Source organism: Coturnix japonica, chromosome 9 (genome assembly GCF_054131305.1).
Source record: "Coturnix japonica strain WE chromosome 9, WE-NBRP24, whole genome shotgun sequence".
Lineage (NCBI taxonomy): Eukaryota > Metazoa > Chordata > Aves > Galliformes > Phasianidae > Coturnix > Coturnix japonica.
The window spans coordinates 25,727,577-25,749,166 of NC_140671.1; the positions used below are offsets into that span (position 1 = coordinate 25,727,577).

At 60.6% G+C, this 21,590-nt stretch overlaps 3 protein-coding genes across 42 annotated transcripts in view; 1 reads left to right on the forward strand and 2 right to left on the reverse strand.

Annotated features, from left to right (window-relative positions):
• The window catches only part of EIF4G3 (eukaryotic translation initiation factor 4 gamma 3), an 86,943-nt gene extending 84,734 nt beyond the window's left edge, over positions 1-2,209 (reverse strand). For 30 of the 31 annotated variants that reach the window (XR_014931779.1, XR_014931780.1, XM_085508823.1 and 27 more), the window contains exon 1: positions 1,823-2,209. Coding sequence is in view for 28 of the 31 variants with exons in the window: in XM_085508823.1 (XP_085364949.1) it covers positions 1,823-2,013 (191 nt within the window). In the remaining 3 variants the exon portion in view is untranslated. The remainder of the gene's footprint in view (positions 1-1,822) is intronic. The other variant, XM_085508830.1, reaches the window with a different exon arrangement.
• Positions 2,210-3,825: 1,616 nt separating this feature from the next.
• On the reverse strand, positions 3,826-13,763 carry ECE1 (endothelin converting enzyme 1). Of its 7 annotated transcripts, none has more exons than XM_085508842.1 (18): positions 13,605-13,763; positions 12,347-12,433; positions 11,229-11,364; positions 10,380-10,592; positions 9,436-9,560; positions 9,132-9,347; positions 8,707-8,898; positions 8,061-8,203; positions 7,873-7,987; positions 7,560-7,670; positions 7,289-7,387; positions 7,129-7,206; positions 6,652-6,755; positions 6,299-6,409; positions 6,103-6,170; positions 5,833-6,023; positions 5,652-5,747; positions 3,826-5,409 (listed from the first exon to the last, which is right to left on the reverse strand). In XM_085508842.1, the coding sequence occupies exons 2-18, from the start codon at positions 12,431-12,433 to the stop codon at positions 5,233-5,235; spliced, it is 2,262 nt and encodes a 753-aa protein (XP_085364968.1). In that variant the 5' UTR covers positions 13,605-13,763; the 3' UTR covers positions 3,826-5,232. The 7 variants fall into 7 exon arrangements, with proteins under 7 accessions (XP_085364968.1, XP_015737735.2, XP_015737737.2 ...); XM_015882249.2 differs by lacking the exon at positions 13,605-13,763 and adding an exon at positions 12,965-13,096; XM_015882251.2 differs by lacking the exon at positions 13,605-13,763 and adding an exon at positions 12,845-13,010.
• On the forward strand, positions 12,235-21,585 carry ALPL (alkaline phosphatase, biomineralization associated). Of its 4 annotated transcripts, none has more exons than XM_032448703.2 (12): positions 12,235-12,421; positions 14,802-14,902; positions 14,983-15,102; positions 15,253-15,368; positions 16,372-16,546; positions 16,620-16,795; positions 18,422-18,565; positions 18,649-18,718; positions 19,447-19,581; positions 19,810-20,001; positions 20,089-20,208; positions 20,293-21,585. In XM_032448703.2, exons 2-12 carry the CDS (start codon positions 14,845-14,847, stop codon positions 20,547-20,549), a joined length of 1,563 nt encoding a protein of 520 aa, XP_032304594.2. In that variant the 5' UTR covers positions 12,235-12,421; positions 14,802-14,844; the 3' UTR covers positions 20,550-21,585. The 4 variants fall into 4 exon arrangements, with proteins under 4 accessions (XP_032304594.2, XP_015737739.2, XP_015737738.2 ...); XM_015882253.3 differs by lacking the exon at positions 12,235-12,421 and adding an exon at positions 12,799-12,876; XM_015882252.3 differs by lacking the exon at positions 12,235-12,421 and adding an exon at positions 13,835-13,990.
• Positions 21,586-21,590: the final 5 nt, after the last annotated feature.

A 21,590-nucleotide genomic window follows, 5' to 3' on the forward strand; every position in this document is an offset into this window, starting at 1 on the left:
GAAAACCTTTTTCTTGCATGGCTTTCTCCCCCCCAATTCTGCTTTTCCAGTCATACATACAGCCCTTTAATTCCATGTGACGCTGAAACCACATGCTTTCAAAGACACAAAGTTCACCACGTGCAAAGAGCTGTAGTTTAAAAAGCCTGAGCCAGCACCACCACCCATCTACCTACAGACACGTCACCTTCATCTGTGGTGGCACGATGGCTCCTATCAGCCAACAGCCCCCACACAGACAAGCAGAGCCCAGCCATGAGCTGTACAGAGCTGCACCTCCAGTTCACCTGCCATGGGTAATTCTGCCTCAACAGCGGAACCAAAACAGCAAAAAAAAAAGCCCCAAACCAAATGGAGCTAAAAATAAGGCTGAACTCAGATGACCCTCTAGACTTCAGTAAAGCTCCAGTGAACTCCAGCCTCACTTCGGAGCAGCACTGATAAAAAGGCAACAGCTTTTGTTTCCCACCTGGAAGCGCACAACTTCCAGAGCAGGATGTGGCTGAATTCTCAGTGTCTGCGACAAGGGCAGGTGACCAATCCAATAGTTCAGGAGTGCTGCTGCCATCCCACCTACAGCACTGCCCTCTGGCCACCCACTTCTGTCTCACTTTGGGGTCACGCCTTCCCCCCCATGCTCTACCCACAGAGGGAAACCAGGCTTCAACCCCCCACCCTCCCCCTTACACACACACACCCCACTAACAAAGCTCACCCCAAGGCAGTGTGCTCCTGCCCTGCCCACGACAGAGCACCACCAAGCTCAGAGAAGCACCCAAACCCCTCACAGCTCTTTGGAGGTGTGTGCTTGGGGAAAGCAGTGCGCTCCCAGCCCAAGGCACCCAGCAGCACCCACTGTGCTGGGAGGGCCCCTCCAGAGAAGCCATAATGCCTGCACCTAAACTGAGGCTCCCACAGCAGCACCTTCACTCACCAAACGCTGCTGATGGCAGTGACAGCAGTTCCGCGCTGCTTTCCCCCACGAAAGCCCACATGGGGATCCCAGCAGCACATGGGGATCTCAGCAGCACGCTGGGAGCAGAGCACAACCCTCCAGCACAGCCTCACTCCTTCCCAGCTCTCACCTGACCCAAACACTCCATAGCGCCAGCAGCCCCGTGACTTCAGCAGCGTTATTTGTGGTCAGGCCCGGCCGGAAGCTCATCAAAACAATGGATCTGAACCGATCGCAGCAGGGCTCTGCTTTCCTACCTCAAAACTGAAAGTGAGAGCAATGGAACGCTTCCACGCAGGGAACACGCTGAGCAAACACATCCCACGGCTCCACGCTCGGATAGAAGTCACCCCACACAGGCCCAAACCACGCTCAAGCACTACAGCGATCCCCCAGCGATGGGGCAGCGGGGGCTGGCAGAGCAGACACCCGAAGTGCTGCTGAGCACACGGGCTTTCCCCGAAGCCCCTCACGCCCCCAGGAAGGGCCTCAGCCTCTTCACGGCAAGTTAGAACACAGCTTCTCCCCCACCAGTGTCACGGGTGTCGGGGCATCCCACGGCACAGCCCCCAGCACAACACAACACGGCACTTACCTGCAGAGCATCCTCCAACTTAAAGTTCACCGGGGGGGGGAGGGGATGAACAACACACACACACACACACACAGGGCCCCCCTATACACACATACACAGCCCCAACCCCGGGGGCGGCCCCACCCCCGGCAGGTGCACCCCCCTCCCCCAACACACACACACACACACCCCGCGGCCCACCGGGCCCACTCCCCGCCCCCACCCGCCGAGCGGAGGGCAGCCCGGTACCCCCACACCGCCCCCCCCAATTCTCCGCCCGGGGCAAAGGATACTGCTGGGGCGCCGCGGGCGGCAGGGCCCTGATGGCGGGGTGAGGCGCGGGCGCCGCCGTCGGGTGAGGGGGAGCCGGGGGGGGAGGCGGCCCCGCCGCCGCAGCCGTCGCCCCACTCCCGGGGCCGGGCCCCGCTGCCGCCGCCGCCGCCGCCGCGCCGGGTTTCAAAGCCGCCTTCTGCGGTAAACTCATCGCCGAGCGGAGCCACCACCCCCCGGGGGGGAGCGGGGCCGGGGCCGGGGGGGAGCCGGGCCGCGGGAGCGGGCAGCGGGCCGGGGGCCGGGACGGCGGCCGGGGCAGCGCGGCGGGCCGGCACCGGCGCCGGTCTCCGTGACAACGCGGCTCCCGAGGGTTCGGCGCGGGGAGGGGACGGCGCGGGGCCGGCGGGGAGGGGGGAGGGGGGGCGGCTCAGGCCGCGATGCTCATGGGCCGCCGGCGGCGGGGGGTCTCGGTGCCCCTCCCCGGGGGCGGCGGCGCCCTTCGCGGTGGCGGCTCTCGGGCGATGCCGGCGGATTTTCCTCACTGAAGTAGCGGAGCATCAAACATGGCGCTGCGGCCGCCTCCAGCAGTCCGGCAGGACGGACGCTCGGGCGCCTTCGGGCCGCTCCGGAGCCGCTCGGCCCGCCGGCGCTCGGCAACCTTCGGCTGTTTCCGGAGCCGTTCGCCGGCGACGAGCGCTCGGGAAACCTCGGCTTCTTCCGGAGACCTTCGCGGGCGCACGCGCCTCGCTCCCCTCCCCGCCCCCCCCCGGCGCCTCCCGTGACCCCTCGCTCTCGGGAAACTTCGGCTCGCTCCGGAGGCCGCGGGCGCGGGGGAGTTCGGGAAGTTTCGGACGGCTCGGAGCAGATGTTCCCGCCCACTCGGGCTGCGCTCGGGGATTTTCGGAGCCGCTCGGGCGGCGGCTTCGGGCGTGTTCGGCTGGGCGGCCGAGCGGCTCCGGAGACGCTTCGGTACCGCCCGGCGGTGCGGGGACCCGCCGCTCGTCGCCCAATGCAGCCCGCAGGCTCGGCCAGCCCCAGCAAGGGCAGCCTGGATCCGTGCCCTCCCCCTAGTCCTGCGTGTTTTGCTGCTGGATGAGCACCTGGGCACCGCCAACGGGTTTGCAGCCCCACCGACACTTTGGTGCTTCCTTGCCAGCAGCAGCGAGCCAGAGGAGTTCAACAGGGACTGCAGAGCTACCATGGCCTTGGGAAAAGGAGCAGGCTGCACAAGGAGGCTGTGGATGCCCCATCCCTGCAGGCATTAAGGCCAGGCTGGATGTGGCTCTGGGCAGCCTGGGCTGGTGGTTGGTGACCCTGCACATAGCAGGGAGTTGAGTTCTGTGATTCAAAAGACAGTGTAAGCCTTGGGAAACCACTGGAAATTAGGGTATTAGTTCCCCCTCCTGCCTGGGCTCAGCCCCACAGGGCACAGCTGATGCAGAACAAAACCCACACCACCCAGAACCAGGCAGGCCCACAGCGGGCTGAGTCACCCCTGGGCTGTGCCAGCCCCAAGATGGGCAAACAGCCGCAGTGGGGCTGGGGAGCCTGGTGCAAGCTGCTGCTCGCCCTCCTGTGCTGGGCTGTCTGCTCCATGCAAACAGACACGAGTGAGCTGTGCACCGAATAAAGCTCATTCTGGATAAGCGTGGAGATACTGTGGAGCTCGCTGCGTTTTGCCACGTTTTAAGCAGGCAGCAGCTGGGGCTGCATCTATGATCCAGGCCCGAAGCATTTCTGCTCCATCCTGCTGGTTGCAGTGCATGGCATTGCCTCGGCTCCACCGCCCTCTGCGGGTTTGTGCCACCATTTCCAGCAGAGCTCAGCTGGCCTCCAGCTCTGCAGGAAAACAAGAAGGGCCTGTGAGCCAACAGCACGTCTGCCTTCACGCTCCTGTCCAGAGCAGGAAAGGAAACACAGAAAACAGTGAGAACAGGGAGGAAAACACAGGTGGGATGCGAGATACTCCAGCTACCGGCAAGTAAAAATAAATACATATTAAAAAGTCACAGGCACCTGCAGACCCAGTAAAAAGTATTTATTTCAGTTATGATAAGCTCCATGTGTAGGGTGAAAAAATAGATACAAAAACAAAAACCAAAAATCCCCCCATGTCCCTTTTTCATATAAATATTAAAAATCCCTCTACGTCTTTGCTCTCTGTCTAGAGGTGCTGCGAGGCAACGTGTGGCACCTGAGCTGCTGTCAGTGGTTTCTTTTCTAAACCGCAGAGTATTAAAAAGCCCCGGAGGATGCTGTGCCCACCCTGCCAGCTTTGCACCGGCCCCGCTGGGATGGAGCACGGACTGTGCACAGGGGAGCAGCAGCAAGCAAAGCGGCAGCAAGCACTGCTTGCATTTGTCTGGAGCAATACTGAGCTGGGGCGCTGCAAGCAACATCCTGTTACGGGGATGGGAGGGATGCAGGGCCGCTCCTGCTGCTTCCTGGGCTCCCCTCTCCTGCAGGGACAGGCACTGCAGGCTGCAGTTTTAGTGCTCTGCAGACCTGGGACAGGTAGAAGCCATGCCCAGGTGCTTCACCGCCACCACCCCCACCTCACTTACAGCTTTGGCACATTGACTTTTCCCTTTGCACTCAGAAATTAAAGCTAACCCCAGGAGCTGTAGCATCCCAGCGGAGCCCTCCTGCCATCCAGCTCCTAACAGGGTTCTACCGACCCCATCCCCGGGCCCTGTCCCCACTGTCCCCATCAGCATCCTCCGAGGACGGTCCCTCCTGGAGATCCATAGGCTGTGGGGCCAACTGGCCGCAGCCCATCTGGACTCCCCAGCTGGGAACTGTCACCACAGGGTGTTCTGTCTACAGCTGCACTGAGTATAAAAAAAAACAACACAATAATAAATATACTAATCCTTTGCATTAAGAAAAAAAAAAAAAAAAAAAAAAAAAGGCTTTAAAATGTCTTTTCCCTGAACTTTTCCAGTGTGTTCCAAAACGCATGAAAAATATATATATATATATATTTCCCCCACCGCCCACCCCCCACCCCAAAATATATCTTAAAATATTTACCATCCTTGTGTGCGCATCTTTGGAGAGAGGAGGGTGTGCTGGATGTATTCAGACACAGCCCAACCTGCCGGCGCCGTGGCTTCCCTTTATGGCCTCAGAGGAGGACAGTGCCGGGCTCAGGGTTAGGGCTCCTGTTAGGACCAGGCTTAGCTCTGCGTGTGTAAATACGGGGCAGTGCCCCAGCACGTGGGACAGAAACCTCCCCACACTGAAGTCATTTCACAAATGAGTGAGGGGAAGAGAAGTTTTCACAGTGGATCGATCGGATGATAGCGGGGATGCCGCTCCGCTGAGAGCTGGGCAGCTCACTGCACTAAGTGGTCTGAGCCTCTCAAAGGGATGGGGAAAATTCGGCCACTGGCAGAGGACGGCACAGCCGGATCCCAGCACCCACCCATCACCAGACCTCGCACTTCTTGGGGGGGTTCATCGGGGAGCCCAAGGGGCATCTGAAATGCTCTGCAAACTCCCAGGAGTTGGAGACGGTGCCGATGACACGGAAGCGTGAGGGGCTGTGTGGGTCGGTGATGAGCCCTTCGTGTGAGCTCTCCGGTGTGCGAACCGAGCACCACACCTGTGAGAAAGAACAAGAAACAAGAATGCTGATGTCCGCAGCTGCAGGACCCCACTCTTGCCAAGCCTGGCTTGCTCTTCAACCAGCACCTCCCTGATCTCGTTCTCTGGGGCATCTCTAGAGACCTCAGCCTTGCTGTCATGCTCTCCCAAAACCATCTGGGCACACGCTTCCATGAATGGAAGGAAAGCCATGGATGGGTGGAACCCCCAAAAACCCACACAACCATCCTTGCTGCCTACCTGCGCGAAGCCAACAAAGAAGAGCTGGTGGTTGGTGAGGCCAAGGGTCGGGAGAGCCTCCTCCTCCCCATGCTTTTTCAGCCAGTTTTGATATGCCTGGAGGTTGAGGAGCGTGATGGGCTCAGGGGACAGCACAGACCCAACTGCAGCGTGCCACCTGTCCCCAGCCCCACAGCCCTACCCGGTAGGCAGCCTTGAGCCCCCCGTTGTCAGCGATGTTCTCCCCGAGGGTGTGCTTGCCATTGACAGCCTCCCCGTTGATGGTGTAGTTGCTGTACTGCTCCACCATGCACGCCGTCTGCCGCTTGAAGGCCTCCACTGAGGAGTTCTTCCACCAGGGACGCAGGTTGCCATCCTTGTCATATTCCCGGCCTGCCAAAAACACATTGGGTTCTTTGTCACCCCGCTGGCTGCCCCACCAGCGTTCTGCCCATCCAACCCATGGCCATACCTTGGTCATCAAAGGCATGTGTCAGCTCATGGCCCACCACCACACCAATACCACCAAAGTTCAGCGACCTGTGGGACGGCGACACCAAGATTCAGAGAGCAGCCACTGCTCCCCCAGCCACGCAGTTCGGCACTGACTTGTGGCAAAGAAGGAAATTTGGGGTTGCTGCCCTCCCTTCCTTTCCCCAGGAACTCACTTGGGAGAGGCGCGGGTGTAAAAGGGGGCCTGGAGGATGCCGGCAGGGAAGACGATCTCGTTCTTGGTGGGAGAGTAGTACGCATTGACTGTTGGAGGCGTCATGCTCCACCTGCAGGGACAAGGATGTGGCAGCACAAAGCATCGCTGCACGCATTTATCACAGCGCAGAGATATCAGCCCAGCTTTAATTTCCCAGAACCAGCATGGTCCAGCAGGACCATTCTGGGGAAGACCAAATTCCAGCGCTGCGGCGAGTGAGGAGATTCTGTGATCCTTCCGCCAACCACAACAGAGAAGCAGAGTATGGCCATGCCAAGCAGCGAAGAGGACAAAACCATGACAAGGACTTACTGGTCCCGGTTTGGCGGTTTCCGGAGCTGGTCAGCTGTGACCCGGGCTGAGAAGTTGTAAAATTGCATGACATTCTCAAAGTAGAGGTCAGACACGGCATCGTACTGCAAAAGAGCAAGGTGTGAGCAGCACGCAGCGAGGGCCCAGCCCCACTCCTCCCCGCATGGTCACATCTGAGCCTCTGGAGCCAGCTGAATCTCATTTCTCTTCCCCTCAAACATCTGCAGAACTCCAGGAGGACCATGAATCACCATTACGGAAACCAGCTCCTCAGTGTCTGGGCAGGGATCCCAAGAGGCCCGGCTATCCCAGAACCAGCTGCAGCAATCTGGGAAGTCTCCAGAGAGGGTCCAAGGGCACAGCGAGACCCTTTGGATGTGGGGTCAAGGCAGCCCTGGGGCTGTGGCCATGGGCTCACACACCCTGCACATCCTGGAAGGGGAGACCCAAGGGACATCATCTATCAGAGCAACTCACATCGTTAAAGACTTTGTCCAGCTCCTTAGGGTCCAGGATGAACTTTGGGTAGCCTATCATGTTGTAGATGGCATCCGCCTGGGGTGACAAGGATGGAGGTGCATTTGGTGCCAGGTGGGAGAATGGGCTGGTCTCCCTGCTGCTGCTGCCGGCACCTTACCTTCTCTTTGGCCGACTTCCTCGTCTCCTCGTCCATCCACTGCAGGTTCTCCAGGCTTTCCTCGAAGGCTGTTTTAATCTCTGCGATCATTTCCTCTGCCTAGACAAAAGAAAGCAGCATGTTTTGGCCTGGAGAGCTGGCTTCCCATTCGAATAAGTCCAAGGACTGACACAGAACCCTTTGCACAGAGGGGAAGAAGACTGGGATAACACAATGGGCAGCTCTCTCAGCATCAGGGCCTCACGCTGCCTGTGGGGTAGTGGGGACGCACCACCTGCTTGCTGTCCTCTGCAAAGGTCGCCTTGACAAACGTGGCCCCCAGGGCAAAGCCCAGGTTGTTGTCCGTGTCACTGATGCAGAACTTCCAGCGTGGCAGGCAGGTCTGCAAGGGCAACAGGAGGCCATGAGTGGGAGCACAGCATGGCTACAGCTCCCCAGTGTTCACACTATGAGATCACTATCACCAACCAGAGCTATGACCCCAAAACCCACCCCATGTCCATGCCTGGGTGCAATGTGATGGGGACTTTGCTAAAAAATGCTGTTTTGTAGGAATGCAGTTACTTGGAGGCATCGGTACTCACCTTCTTCGTCCCATACATCACTTCCATGAACTTCTCTTCCGCATCCTGGAAGCGCTGGTCGAGGAAGGGGCTGGTTTTACGCACCAGGTTCCAGATCATGTAGTTGTTGAGGAGGCTGTGGCAAGAGGCAGTGAGCAGGGAGCAGGATGTACACCAGGCACCTCTCCATGCAGGTGGGGGGCTCTCACCATTTATCTGTGGCCAGGATGAGGTCAGAGACCTGCTCCAGGTACTCCTTGGCATAGACCACCACGGGCTCTGACTCATTGAGTTCCACAGGATAGAAGACCGTAGAGAGGAAGGGCATCCAGTCCACAGCTGGTGCCAGATCCTGCAAAAGCCATGCTGCTGCTACGGACTTAAGAGCTATCAGCAATGGTAGCCTCTTCCCGAGCTGGTGGCTGTTACATCAGCTCTGCTTGATGGATTTAGCTGATTTTGAAGAAACCATTTCCCATAGCAGCAGCATCCTCCAAAGGTTGCAGGGAACTAAACAATTTCCTCCCACAAAGGAAAAGAAAGCTGGGCGGGTGTGAAAATGCTGACAGTGGGGTGGGGGGGAGTCACATGATGGCCCTTTGGGGACCAGGGGAGGTAGTTGGGCTGACGTCTGCAGGGCAGCACAGCCAGGAGGGCGTTTGCGCCTCATTGGGATGGCTGCCAGTCCCAGCAGCACTCTGGAGTCTGGGAGGAGTGGGTTGAGGTGGGAGAACAGGCCAAGCTATTGCACAAGTACTTCCCAGTCAGGCCTTCCCTAGGGGAGCTGCATCACCTCTCCACCAGCCCTGCTCCAGGCTGGGCTGCAGCAACACAGCAGCCCCACTGCGCTCCTACCTTCAGCTCTCCAGCTGTTATCTTGTGGTAGATGACCTCCTCATCCCGGTGCTTCTCCTGCGGGATGGTGATGTTGGCCAGCGCTGTCTCAAATTCCAATATCTGCTGCATTTGCTGCCGTGTTGACTCCTCATCAGTGCCACCCAGAAACATGCCCAGCTGCACCATGTAGTTCAGGTATCCAGCGAGCACCTGTGAGGGGATGAAGTGTCACCCATAGCTCAGTGTGATCAGGGCACCCAACAACCCCAACCCTCCCACCCCTTCCAGCCCTTCCAATCCTCCCAACTCTCCCAGCCCTCCCAACCCTTCCACACCTCCCAACCCTTCCAGCTCTCCCAACTCTTCCAGCTCTCCTCGCCCTTCCAACCAACCTAAACTCTCCCAATCATTCCTATTCTTCCAACCCCCCCCACCACCCTGACCTTCTCATTCTCTGTCTTGTTCAGGTAGTAGTCCCGTGACGGCAGCCCCAGCCCTGACTGGTCCACCTGGATGACATTGCTGTTGGAGTTCTTGGAGTCGGCGCTGACGTAGACGGAGAAGAACGGTGAGACGCGGTAATGCGCCGTCACCTCCCGCAGAGTCACGTTGAAGTTGTCCCCCCCGGCCCAGGGCCCAGTGATGTTCCATCCTCCCAGCTGAGGAGAGACACTCAGTCAGGCACAGCACCATGGGGATGTGTGACAAGGAGCTGGCAGCTCTTGGTGCCCGCACGGCAGAACGCACCTTGGCGATGAGCTCCATCAGCGGGGCAGCGCGCAGCTCCTCGATCTTGCTCTCATTCATGCAGGCCTGGTAGTAGCGCTGTGCCTTGCGCTCTGCCTCGCTCGACACATTGGCCGTGGTGTTCTCTGCAAAATACACCCAGGGCGGCTTGTGGGGGCACACAGCACTGGTGGGGGGCTGCAGAGCCCCTGGTCCTCTGCCGAGTGCTCAGCCTCAGCTTAGACAACAGCTCCAAAAGAATGCTACGGATCACTCCATGTGCCCCTGGGACATCCCACAGCCCCAGCCCTGCCCCTGCCCCCTCTCCAGCAGCTCCAGTTCTTTGTAAGACAGAGATAAAGAAAGAAAAACAACAAGTATTTTTCCAGCGCTCTGCCGTTCCCAGCATCCCAGCCCCCCGCGCTGCCCTTGCCCCTGTGCTGGCAGTCCCAGCTTGCTCCCCGGGCTGCGTTATTTATTTCTACAGGAAAGAACAATAAACCCATTTTTCTTCTCCGCCTCCAAAACTATCTTTTATTTTCTTTCCCTAAAGCCCTGCTTCCTCGAGGTTTTTCCTCTCCTCACAACACAGCCTGCACCTCTGGCTCCCCAGCTGCATGGGTTTGTGTGCTGGGTCCCTTGGCTCCAAGGAATGCAAGGAAATGCCGAGCACAGCCACTGGCCGGGGCCCAGCCCACTGCCTTCAGATTGCTGCGGGAAGAGCAGGGACACAGCCATCCCCAGAAAGGCAGCTCTGCCCCCAGATAAGCACCCCAGTGCCCAGCGCAGAGGAAAGTGCTGATAAGGGGCACTTGTTTGCTCAGATCTTGAACAAACCATCCCCTGGATAAGCCGCTGTGCTGCAGTGTTTGCATGCAGAGGAAGTACCCAGGGCCCGGCCCCAAAACAGCCACACTGGGAGCAGCCCCACTGCAAAGAGCTGCCTAAGAGAGCCCCGCGCTCACCCAGCAGGTGCTTCATGACAGCCTGGTTGTGCTCCCAGAGGTTGTTGAAGGTGCCCCAGCGCGAGTGGCCATCGGGGAGGGGGTTGGCCTTGACCCAGCCCCCGCAGGCGTAGCTGAAGAAGTCCTCACAGGGGTTCACTGTGCGGTCCAGGGAGCTGAGGATGGAGCTGGTGACGGAGATGCAGGCTTCCGACAGGCACACGGCGGGTGGCCCTGGGGGGGATCACGAGCTCAGCACAAGGAGCCCCCAGTTGCACCAGAGGGCACCCACTGCTCACCCCGCATCCTATCCATTCTATCCATGATGTGGACAAGCATCCCCATGCACGAGCATCCCACCCCATAGCAAGGCACATGGGCAGGGACCCCATCCTGCACCTGAACATCCCACCCTGGGTGACAGACAGAGGGAGTATCCCATCCCGTACCCAAGCAGCCTGCCTGGTTCCAGGCCCACCCCACAGCAAGGGGTGCAGCCAGAAGTCTTTCCCTACACCCAAGCATCTTGTCCAGCGCCAAACATCCCCTCCTGGCACTAGGGATGCAGGTGAGCCCTCTGCCAAAGCACCTCGCCCTGGGGTGCTGGAGCTGAGCACTTTGTCTTGTACCCAATTATCCCATCCTGCGCTCCACCCTTCCCCTCTGGGGTGAAAGATCCCATCCCATCAGAGAACCTTGCCCTGGGGTGCCCCATATTGTGCCCGAGCACCCCATAAGCTGCAAGTACGTAGGAATCTCACCCCGAGGTGCGCACCCCAACCTACCCCCAGCACCCCACCTCACCCCCCCACAATCCCCTCCTGCCCCCCAGCACCCCCCCAAGGGGTCAGGTCACATTGCAGGACTCACGGGCTCGGTACTGCAGGATGAGCCCCAGCAGACACGCTCCCAGCACAGCAGCCAGCACAGCCACCACGGCCACCAGCTGCTTCTCGGTGCGGCTGCGCTGTGCCCAGCACCCTGCGCTGCTCCGGGAGAAATTCACCTGCGGGAAGAGCAGCGCCGTTTCCCCATCACGTAGGGAAAACCCCACAGGCACATCCGCCATCCTCCCCCTTAACAAACCCCGAGCAGCCCCCAGACAGGGAGCGGGCGCAACCCAGGCTGGGAAAAGCCACAGCTGCCTTCCAGAAAGCCGCCAGGAAGGGCGGCACAATGGCAGGAAAGGGAATGGGGAGAGCGCGTCCGCGGCTGCAGGATCACCTGCCACCTCGTGCCACCCCACAGCCACCGTCAACCCATGGTCGCAGCACACGGCAGGGTGGGAACTGGAGTGCGGGAGCAGGATCGTCCCGTTGTGCCCAACAACAGCCCCAGGAAGGGTGGGCGATGTGACGGCATGGGGACAGAAGCGCTGATGTTGGGGTGGAAATGCTGCTGTGAGCTGAGGTGGAAGGGACTGTGCCAGGAGCACGGCTCCAGCGCCAAACCTCTCCCTGCCAGAGCCCTTTTCCTGCTGCTGGCTGCCCTCATTAAGCTGCCTTCCCGCTGCTCAGGAAGGAATTAGCCTAAAATCCTCTTTATGTGGGGACGAAGTTCTGTCCCGCGGTAACTGCCCACCCTGCTGGGCCAGGAGGGGTCTGCAGCTCTGCGGGGATGGCTGAGGTGGACCTGACCCCATGAGATGGATGTCCCACGGGATGGATGTCCCACAGGATGGGTACCCTGCATGGTGGATGATGTTCCAATGGATGGTTACCCCGTGATGGATGGATATCCCATGGGATGGATGCCCTACAGCATGGATCCCCCAGGGGATGGATGTTCCACACGATGCCCCACAGCCCGGAGGCACAGCCCCACTGGTGCCAGCGGGGACGGGAGCAAAGAGCAGAGAGTGCAGAGCAGCAGCACCGGACTTCGTCCTGCGGCGGGGGGGCGGGGGGGGGTCTCAACCAGCCAGGGGAACGCGGCCTCCCGCTGCCAGGACCCCAATCTTGCCCTTTCCCCCCCAAACCAGCCCTTACCTGGAACCCGTTGGGGTACCCATCGCCTTCGCTGATAGAGTCCAGGGGGTCTTCGTCGTCCAGCGTGGCCCGCTTGTAGGTGGACATCTGCGGGGCGGAGGGAGCGCGGCGCTGAGCGGCGGAAGGCAGCGCTCATCCCCGGGACCCCCTCGGGGCGCGGAGCCCCGCACGGCTCGGGGGCAGCGCCGCACCGCTCCCGCAGGACCGTCCCGCACAACCGCCGCTGCGCCCCGCACAGCGCGGAGCCCACGCGGGGTTCGGCCGCGCGACCCTTCACCCTCCCCCCTCCTCCCCCCGTCGCACCGCCGCCCCCACCCCGCGCGTGAATCCGAACCCGAGGATGGGTGGGCAGCGGGGGGCAGCCCCTCACCGCGCCCTCGGGGCGAGACCGCCGCCATTTCGCCGCCATCGCGGCGCCGCCCGCCCCGTTCCCCCTCCAACCCCCCCCCCGCCTCCACCCTCCGGTACCCGCACGGCCGGGGACCCCCCCGCACCCACGGGTGCTCCCTGCTCATCGCGATGCCCGGAAGGTCGGAGGGAAGGGAGGGAGGGAGGGGGGGGTAATTAGCGCTGATGAAGGGAAGTGCGGAGCCGGGGGTGGGGGGTGTACGCGCTCACCATGGCTGCGTGCGGCGGTGCGGGGCGGCCCCGGGCGGCGCGGGGCGGGGGTGCACCTGGGGCGGCCGCGGAGATGGCCCGGCCCCGCGCTGCCCCGCACCGCCCCTACCGCCCCGCACCGCCCCACAGCGGGGGGAGGGAGAGGGGGAGGACGAGGTTCGAGTTCGGATGTGCGGCGCTGCGAGTGTGCAACGCTGAGCGTGCAGCGCTGCGAGCACGTGGCCGTGCAGCCGTGCAAGGGAGGGGGCACGCGTGGGTGCACGGAGGTCCCGCCGTTGCACGAGGGGGAAGCGAGCGTGCCAGGGTGCAAAAACACGCCGCGGTGCACGCAGACGAGCACGTGCGAGGATGGCGGGGCGCGATGTGCCGTGCACGCACGTGTGCGGTCCCCGGGGCTGCATCCCCCGCGGGGCTGGGGCTCCCCGCCGCCGGCCAAGCGCATTTTTGGGCCGAGGTCGCCCCCTCCTGGGGTGCACCGAGCGCCCCACGGCTCCACGCGGTGTCCCCGTCCCGGTCACCCCATTGTTCCGATCTCACCGCCCGACCCTGAGGTTCCGACCCTATCGCTGGATCCCCGACCCCATCATCCCGAACCCTCCGCCCCGACCCCGTCTCTCCGACCCCACCGCCCCTACCGCACCGTCACCAGCCCCGCGTGGTCCACGAGGGTTCACCCGGGGACTGCTCTACAGGGCTGTAGGGGAGCGGGGCCGAGCACAACTACAAAGCAGACCCCGGAGACTCCACAGCCCCGACCCAGCCGGTCCCGCCGAGCCCCCCCAGTGCTCCCAGTCCTCCCAGTAAGACCCGGCAGAGGGCACCAGTAAGCCCAGTTTGCTGTCTCCCCCCCCCTCTCTTCACTCCCCCCCCGTGCCGGCAGCGGGTGGAGGAAGGGGAGGAGGAGGAGGCGAGGGCCGGAGCCGGGCCGGGGGGATTTAAGGCCGCTGCCCCCCCCCGCCTCCTCCGCTCCGCGCCCGGAGGGACCCGCGACTGCGCCCAACTTTGTGCGGGACCGTCCCCGTGTGGGTAAGGGACCCCCGCACAGGGACCCCGAGCGGCGGGGGGGGGCGTGGAGACACGGCTGTGCCGGGGGACATCGATATGCGGTGGGGACACGGGGATTTGGCGGGGACGCGGAACCGTTGATGGGAACATGCGTGCAGATGTGGGACGGGGTCACGGGCAGGCGGTGGGGAAGTGGGTGTGCAGGGGGACTTCGGTAGGATCACAGGGGGCAGCAGGGACGTGGACGTGCAGTGGGGTCATCGCGTGCAATGGGGACGGAGATGTGCAGTGGGGCTGGAGGTGTGCAGTGGAAACACGGCCATGGGACAGGGACGTGGGTGTGAGATGGGAACACAGACACAATGGAGGGACATCAGCATGCCGTGAGTAGGGACACAGATAATAAAAAGGGGATACAGACACATAGTGGGAACATAGTCGTGGTGGGGACGCAGGCATGCACAAGCACATGGGGACACACATGCAAAGGGGGACCCAGATGTGAAATGGGGAACAGGACATGCAGTGGGGATCCCAAAGTGCTACGAACACGTGCATGCAATGGGACAGGGACACAGTGCGATGGGGAGAGGGACACAATGTGGGGACACAGCCATGCAATGGGGACCCCGGTGTGCAATGGGATGTGGGCAGTGGGGCCGTGACACTGTTCCCCAGTGCGGTTGGTGGAGTGCTGTGCTGCCCCACAGCCCAGTGGGGTCACAGTGTGACTGCACAGGGAGGGGACATCCCCTTCTGTTCTCGCTTGGCCGAGCCTTGGGACAAAGGTCTGGGTGGGGAAACTGAGGCACAGTGGGTGCTTCCCCCACAGCTTACTCCTGTCCATTCCCCAAGAGGAGCACTGAAGGGGCACAATGAAGGCTTTCCTCCTCACCCTCCTGGCCCAACTCTGTTCGGCATCACTGGTCCCTGGTAGGTGTCTTGTCAGGACTGCACCCCAGCTGGGTGCTCTTTGGGGCCACATAGCTCACCGAGCACCCTGCACCCCGCAGAGAGGGAGAAGGACCCCGAGTACTGGAGGCGGCAGGCACAGGAGACGCTGCAGGACGCACTGAGGCTGCAGCACCTCAACCAGAACGTGGCCAAGAACCTCATCCTCTTCCTGGGCGACGGTGAGGGGGGACCCTGCCCAGGGTGCAGCGACTGGGCTTTGCACTGCACTGGGTGCTGCAGTGTGCAGGATGCTGCAGTGCATGGGGTGCTGCACCCCATAGCCCATGCCATCCCATCCTGGTGTGGTGGTGACCATTGCCCACCTGCAGGTATGGGTGTCTCCACCGTGACGGCTGCGCGCATCCTCAAGGGCCAGTTGCAGCACCGCAAGGGAGAGGAGAGCCTGCTGGAGATGGACAAGTTCCCATATGTCGCCCTGGCCAAGGTGAGCCCGGGGGCGGGCGCTGCAAGGTCGCTGGCAGGCGGGCAGCATCGAGCGGAGCTGAAATTAGGTCATGGGCGGCCAGCAGCACTGGCTGGTGTCCTGTACCCAGTGCTGTGCCAGGGCTCACCCATGGGAATAGGGGTGGGGGGCTGGGACCCCTCCTCTCCTCCCAGGGCTGTTTTGCTGGAGAAAAGGCTCCTTTTGTTGTGCAGTTGCAAGCCCCCGCCCCTTCCTTCAGCCGGTCCCTGCAGGGGATGCTTGTGGGGTTGCAGAGGTTGGGCTTTTCTCTGGTTGCCTAAAAATGGGCTGAAAGGGACTAAAAGCAGCAAAACATGATGAGGGGGTGCAGCAGGTGCTCATCTAAGGTACCCAAAAGAGGGATGTTGGGCTGGGGCCACCAAAGTGTGAAGAGCTGAAACCCCAAGAAGATACAGGGCTGAGATCCTCCATAGATGTTGGGTTGGGACCACTGATGGCTTTGGGGCTGTGGCTCCAGGAGATGATGTCTGGGGCCACCAATGGGTGAGGAGCTGGGATCTAGTAGTTACTGCACTGGGACCACTGAAGGGTGCAGAGCTGAGAGCCCAAGAAGAAGATGCAGGGCTGAGTTTAGAGCGTAATTTTGTTAAATATCCTGCAGGAATAAATTACATGTTCTCTTATTTCATTACATCAGCGAGTCAGTAGCACATCCTCAGGTCCTCAGTATGTGTTGAGTTGGGACAACCAGTGGCTGCAGGGCCGGGGCTGCAGGAGATGCTGGGTTGCGACCACCCACGGGTGAAGTCAGTATCTCCAGGGAGTGCCAGGCTGGGACTGCTCATGGGGGAAGAGCTGGGACCTGGTGTATCCAAGGGCTGGGAACACCAGAGGGTCCAGAGTTGCATCCTCAGAAGGTGTCGAGTGCCAGACAGTGCAGGAGGGGAGTCCTAGTTTGAGGACGGTGACAGTGATGAGGATGACGATGGTCAGGATAACGGTAGAGGTCTCTTTATTCCCCCAGACCTACAACACCAATGCACAGGTGCCTGACAGCGCAGGCACAGCCACTGCCTACCTCTGCGGTGTCAAAGCCAACGAGGGGACTGTGGGCGTCAGCGCAGGTGTCACCCGTGACCGCTGCAACACCACCAAGGGCCAGGAGGTGACCTCCATCCTCCGCTGGGCTAAGGATGAAGGTGAGAAGCCAGGTTCTGGGGATGCCAAGTTGTTGGAACGTCCCCACTGTCATCCTGTGAATTCCCGGTGCAGGCAAAGCAGTGGGCATTGTCACCACCACGCGGGTGACCCACGCGACGCCCAGCGCTGCCTACGCGCACTCAGCCAACCGTGACTGGTACTCGGATGGAGAGATGCCCCTGGATGCACTGGAGGGTGGCTGCAAAGACATCGCCCGGCAGCTGGTGGAGAACATCCCTGACATCGAGGTGGGGATGGCAGCGGGGACAGCGGGACCAGGAGGGACTGGGTCCACTTGTGGGTGGACTGATGCTGGGCTGGGACCACCAAAGGGATGAAAATGGGATGAAAAACAACTAAAAGCAGCAAACTGCAGTGAGGGGGGTGCAGTGCACACACATCAAGGGTGCACAGAAGGGGGTGGATGTTGGGCTGGGACCACTGAAGGGAGCAGTCGGGACCCCAAGAAGATGTAGGGCTGAGATCCTCAAGAGGTATTTGGACTATGGTCTCTGATGGGTTTAGGGCTGGGGCTCCAGAAAATGATGGCTGGGATTACTCATGGGTGAAGAGTCAGCACCTCCAGTGGATGCTGGGCTGGGATTGCTCATGGGGGAAGAGCTGGGACCTGGCAGATAGAGGGCTGAGACCACCAAAGAGTTCAGAGTTAAGATGTTGGGCTGGGATCCCCCATAGGTTTTGGGTTGGGACCAACAGTGGGTACAGAGTTAGGACCCCAAGAAGAAGATGTAGCGTTTAGATCCTCTGTATGCGTTGGGTTGGAACCACCAATGGCTGCAGGACTGGGGCTCCAAGAGATGTTGGGCTGCGACCACCCATGAGTGGAGTCAGGACCTCCAGGGGATGTTGGTCTGGGACTGCTCATGGGGGAAGAGCTGGGATATGTAGGGCTGGGTCCACCAAAGGATGCAGAGCAGGGAGCCCAAGAAGATGTAGGGCTGAGATCCTCAGTAGGTTGGGTTTAGGGCTGGAGCTCCAGGAGATGATGTCTGGGGCTGATTGTGGGTGAAGAGTAGGGATCTAGTAGGTGCTGTGCTGGGACCATTGATGGGTGCAGGGCTGAGGTTTCAGGAGATGTTGGGCTGAGACTGCAGCAGCTGCCCCGCTCTCACAGTGAGACACAAACCCCTTTCTCACGCTTCCTGTGCCCAAAAAGCCGCGTTGTCCCCTCGGTTCTGCCCCTCACTGTGGATTTGTGCAGAAATTCAGCCCTGTAAATAAATACGCTTCTGTACTTCAAAATAGCCCCAAAGCAAAACATCCCAGCCTGTTATTTAGCTGGTTAATAGCCTCTTCTTCTCTATTTTTTTTTCCCCTTTAATATAATTTTAACTCTGTCCCAGCCTGGAAATAATTATATAGTGGGGAAGGGATTTTTTTGTTTTTCCCTTTCTCCTTCTTCTTCCCTTAATAATTTTGGCGGTGTTGTTTTGCTGCTTTATAATTCACCTTCTGAATGGGGAGGGGAGGGAGTGGGAAATGAAAAAAAGAAATAAATCTCAGCCCAGTTATAAATACCAGCAGGCAAACATTGGGTGCTCCAAAGCAAACAGAGGTTGCGGGATGGGGTCCACTCCAGCGGGGTCACATGGGGACCCTACAGGAGCATCCCTGCCCAGTGCCGCTGCTGGAAATGGCTATTTCTGTCCTTGGGGTAATTAACAGAGATTAAGAGGGAGAGAGTTATTTCTAGCCAGAAATTCCTCGGGGTGGTTGCATCAGGGCTTTCCTGGGCACCGCATTTCTTGGAGCATCTTTGGGGGTTGTCTCTCTCCACTTCTCTTATAGGAGAAAATAATAACATTAATAAAAGAAAAAAAGCCACATTTCTATGCCTGGGATTTTCCCTACAGGTGATCCTGGGGGGTGGGCGCAAGTACATGTTCCCCAAGAACACCAGCGACGTGGAGTACCCGCAGGAGGAGCGGCACCGCGGCACCCGTCTGGATGGCAAGGACCTGGTGCAGGCGTGGCACGACGCTAAGCCTGCGGGGAAGGTGTGGGATGGGGCACCCAGCAGCCCCGTGTTGGGGAAGGCGGGCTGTCCCTATGGGGAGCTGACCCCGCGTGGCCCCAACAGGTCGCCAAGTACGTGTGGCACCGGAGGGAGCTGCTGTCGCTGAACCTCAGCCGCGTTGACTTCCTCCTGGGTGAGTGGCCCCTGGTGCCCCATGGATGTGTGGACACCCCCAGGGCACAGTGAGCCCACAGATGTGGGATTTCTGAAGGACACAATTTCCACCCTTATAGGGGAGCCATCTTTACCCCACTGGGGGCACAGTCTTTTTTGCTCCACCTCAACCTACCTCTACCCCTCACCGTAACCCTACCCCTAAGCCTATCCCTACCCCAAACTATTACCATAACTCCACACCTAACCATAACCCTAACCATAACCCAACTCCTACCCCTATCCCTAATCCTATCCCTAACCACAACCCTATCTGTGTCTACCCCTCACCCTAACCATAATCCTAAGCATAACCATAACACCAAGCCCTAAACCAACCCCTGCCCTCAACCATAACCATAACTGCAGCTCTAGCGCTAGCCCCAATTCAAACCCTACCTCTACCCCTAACCCAATCCCTACTCCTGCCCTTCACTTGAACTATAGCCCTAACCCTAATCTGAACTCAGGTTCTACCCCTATCTCTATCTCTAACCCAAACCCTACCCGTGCCCCTACTCCTCGCCCCAACCCACTGCCATTCCCTGGGTCAGACCTGGGGAGGGAGGAAGGAAGGGCCGGGAGCATCCCCATTCCTATCTAATCAGCCCAGGAATGGGATCCGGTGTGGGCTGAAGTGCCTGAGCCAGCACAAAAGTGGTGCTGGGTTCTGTGGGGCCACCCCGCCTCCAGCATTGCTGTCCTCAGGTCTCTTCGAGCCGGGGGATATGGTGTATGAGCTGGACAGGAACAACGAGACTGACCCGTCTCTCAGCGAGATGGTGGCCGTGGCCATAAGGATGCTGCAGAAAAACCCGCGGGGCTTCTTCCTGCTGGTGGAAGGTGGGGAGGCTGAGGGGGCCTATGGGGGTGGGGGGAGGATGAGGAAGCGATGGGGTGCAAAAAGAGGAAGGGAAGAGGGTAGAAGTCAGGCGGTGTGTTGCAAAAGTGGGATGCAAAGGGGCGGGGGGGAGGGGGGGCTAAGAGAGCGATGGGGGGAATGGAGGAGTCGGGGGTGCGGGGCTGCAGCGGGGCGGCACCGCGGGGCACAGCGCTGTGGGGCGGCTGCAGGTGGCCGCATCGACCACGGGCACCACGAGGGGAAGGCCAAGCAGGCGCTGCACGAGGCGGTGGAGCTGGACCGCGCCGTGGGGCTGGCCGGGCGCCTCACCTCCCCCCGCGACACGCTCAGCGTCGTCACTGCCGACCACTCACACGTCTTCACCTTCGGCGGTTACACACCGCGAGGGAACCCCATTTTCGGTGAGGTCCTGCCATCCCCCCCCCGCTCCCCCCATCTCCCTTTCCATCCCAGGACGGGGATGTCACCGATGCGTGTTGTGCCACCAGGGCTGGCCCCGATGCAGAGCGACGTGGACCGCAAACCCTTCACCTCCATCCTGTACGGCAACGGCCCCGGCTACAAGATTGTGGGGGGCGAACGCGAGAACGTCTCCGCTGTGGATTTCGGTGCGTGCGATGGGGCCGAGACCCACAGCGGCCGTGTGCCACAACGGGTGGGTTCTGACGCTTTTTATCCCCCTCCCCTTGCAGCTCACGCCAACTACCAGGCGCAGGCGGCCGTCCCGCTGCGGCAGGAGACGCACGGTGGGGAGGACGTGGCGGTGTTCGCCCGCGGTCCCATGGCGCATCTCCTGCACGGCGTGCACGAGCAGAACTACATCCCCCACGCCATGGCCTATGCCGCCTGCATCGGCCCCAACCGTGCGCACTGCAGCTCCGCCGCCCGCCCCTCCGCCACCGCTGCGCTCTTGCCCATCCTCCTCCTCCTCTTCCTCCTCCTCTGCTAAAGCAAAGCTGTTTTGGGGAGGGGGAAACGGGGGGAGGGGGTGGGGGGTGGAGAGGAGAGGTTTTCTTTTTGTGGGGGAAAAGAGTGAAAAGAAAGACTTCGGCGCAGCAAAGCAAAGCAGCGCTGGTGGTTTCGGTGCCGCCACGGCGCGCTGGGCTGTGCCCCTGTAAATACAGCCTTCCTCCCCTGTCATTAGAGTCCTGGGCCCGCTGTGGGATCTGGCTCGGAGCTGCAGCCAAAACCCTCCAAATGGTAGCTGGGGGGGGGGGGGGAGGATCGGCTGAGACTCGATGCCGGTGCCCAACTCGTTGCACGTGTGGGCATCCATCCATAGGGCTCCTTCAGCTCTGGAACGGTTCTGGGGCTCAGCACCGCACGGAGAGGGGCGCGGAGGGGAGAGCACCCACCCCTTAGGGGCTGGGAATGGGCAACTGGGAGGGGGTGGGGGGAGAGGGAGGGGAGATGGGGTGATGTGGGGGTGGGGCGTAGCCAGAGAGGGGCTCCAGGGTGTGCGAAGGGTGCCACGGGTGTGCAGATGGCGTGCACGTGGGACTGTGTGCGTGCAATGGAAGCAGGGGTGCCCTGGGGGTGCAAATGGTGAGCAGCAGTGCTGCGGGTGTGCAAATGGGGATGCGGGTGTGCAAATGGGGATGCGGGTGTGCAAATGGGGATGCATGCATGCAGTGGGTCTTGGAGTATGGGGGGAAGCCCCTCGGTGTGCATGTGGGACTCTGTATCGCTCCCCTGGGTGAGCTATCGCTGCCACGCGTGCTCATGCAAATGGAGCCTTGCATGTACTAATGCAGCCATGCGTGTGCCAGCTCAGCCCTGCAAACCGTGCCCTGAGGGAGCAAGCGCTGCCTTGCGCCGATGTGCAAATGTCACCGTGCTCGTGCAACCCAGCACCGCGCTGCAGCTGCACACAGCGCCGCGCAGATACACCCTGAAAGCACCACGAGCCCCCCACTGCCAGCACCATTATTTATCCCCCTCCCCCAATCCCCTATAAATAAAACCTTCCCTTCGTTTTTCCTACACCCCC

What these genes read in the sequence shown, in the direction of transcription:
- ECE1 (XM_015882246.2), bottom strand. Translation starts at nt 12,755, where the DNA reads ATGGCGGCGAAATGGCGGCGGTCTCGCCCCGAGGGCGCGGTGAGGGGC. An exon ending in GGTACCCCAACGGGTTCCAG is followed by an intron (nt 11,365 to 12,346) that starts GTAAGGGCTGGT and finishes CTCTTCCCGCAG; the next exon opens with GTGAATTTCTCCCGGAGCAG. An exon ending in TCTTTGTTGGCTTCGCGCAG is followed by an intron (nt 5,410 to 5,651) that starts GTAGGCAGCAAG and finishes TCTTTCTCACAG; the next exon opens with GTGTGGTGCTCGGTTCGCAC.
- ALPL (XM_032448703.2), top strand. Translation starts at nt 14,845, where the DNA reads ATGAAGGCTTTCCTCCTCACCCTCCTGGCCCAACTCTGTTCGGCATCA. An exon ending in ACGCTAAGCCTGCGGGGAAG is followed by an intron (nt 18,566 to 18,648) that starts GTGTGGGATGGG and finishes TGGCCCCAACAG; the next exon opens with GTCGCCAAGTACGTGTGGCA. An exon ending in CTTCTTCCTGCTGGTGGAAG is followed by an intron (nt 19,582 to 19,809) that starts GTGGGGAGGCTG and finishes GGGCGGCTGCAG; the next exon opens with GTGGCCGCATCGACCACGGG.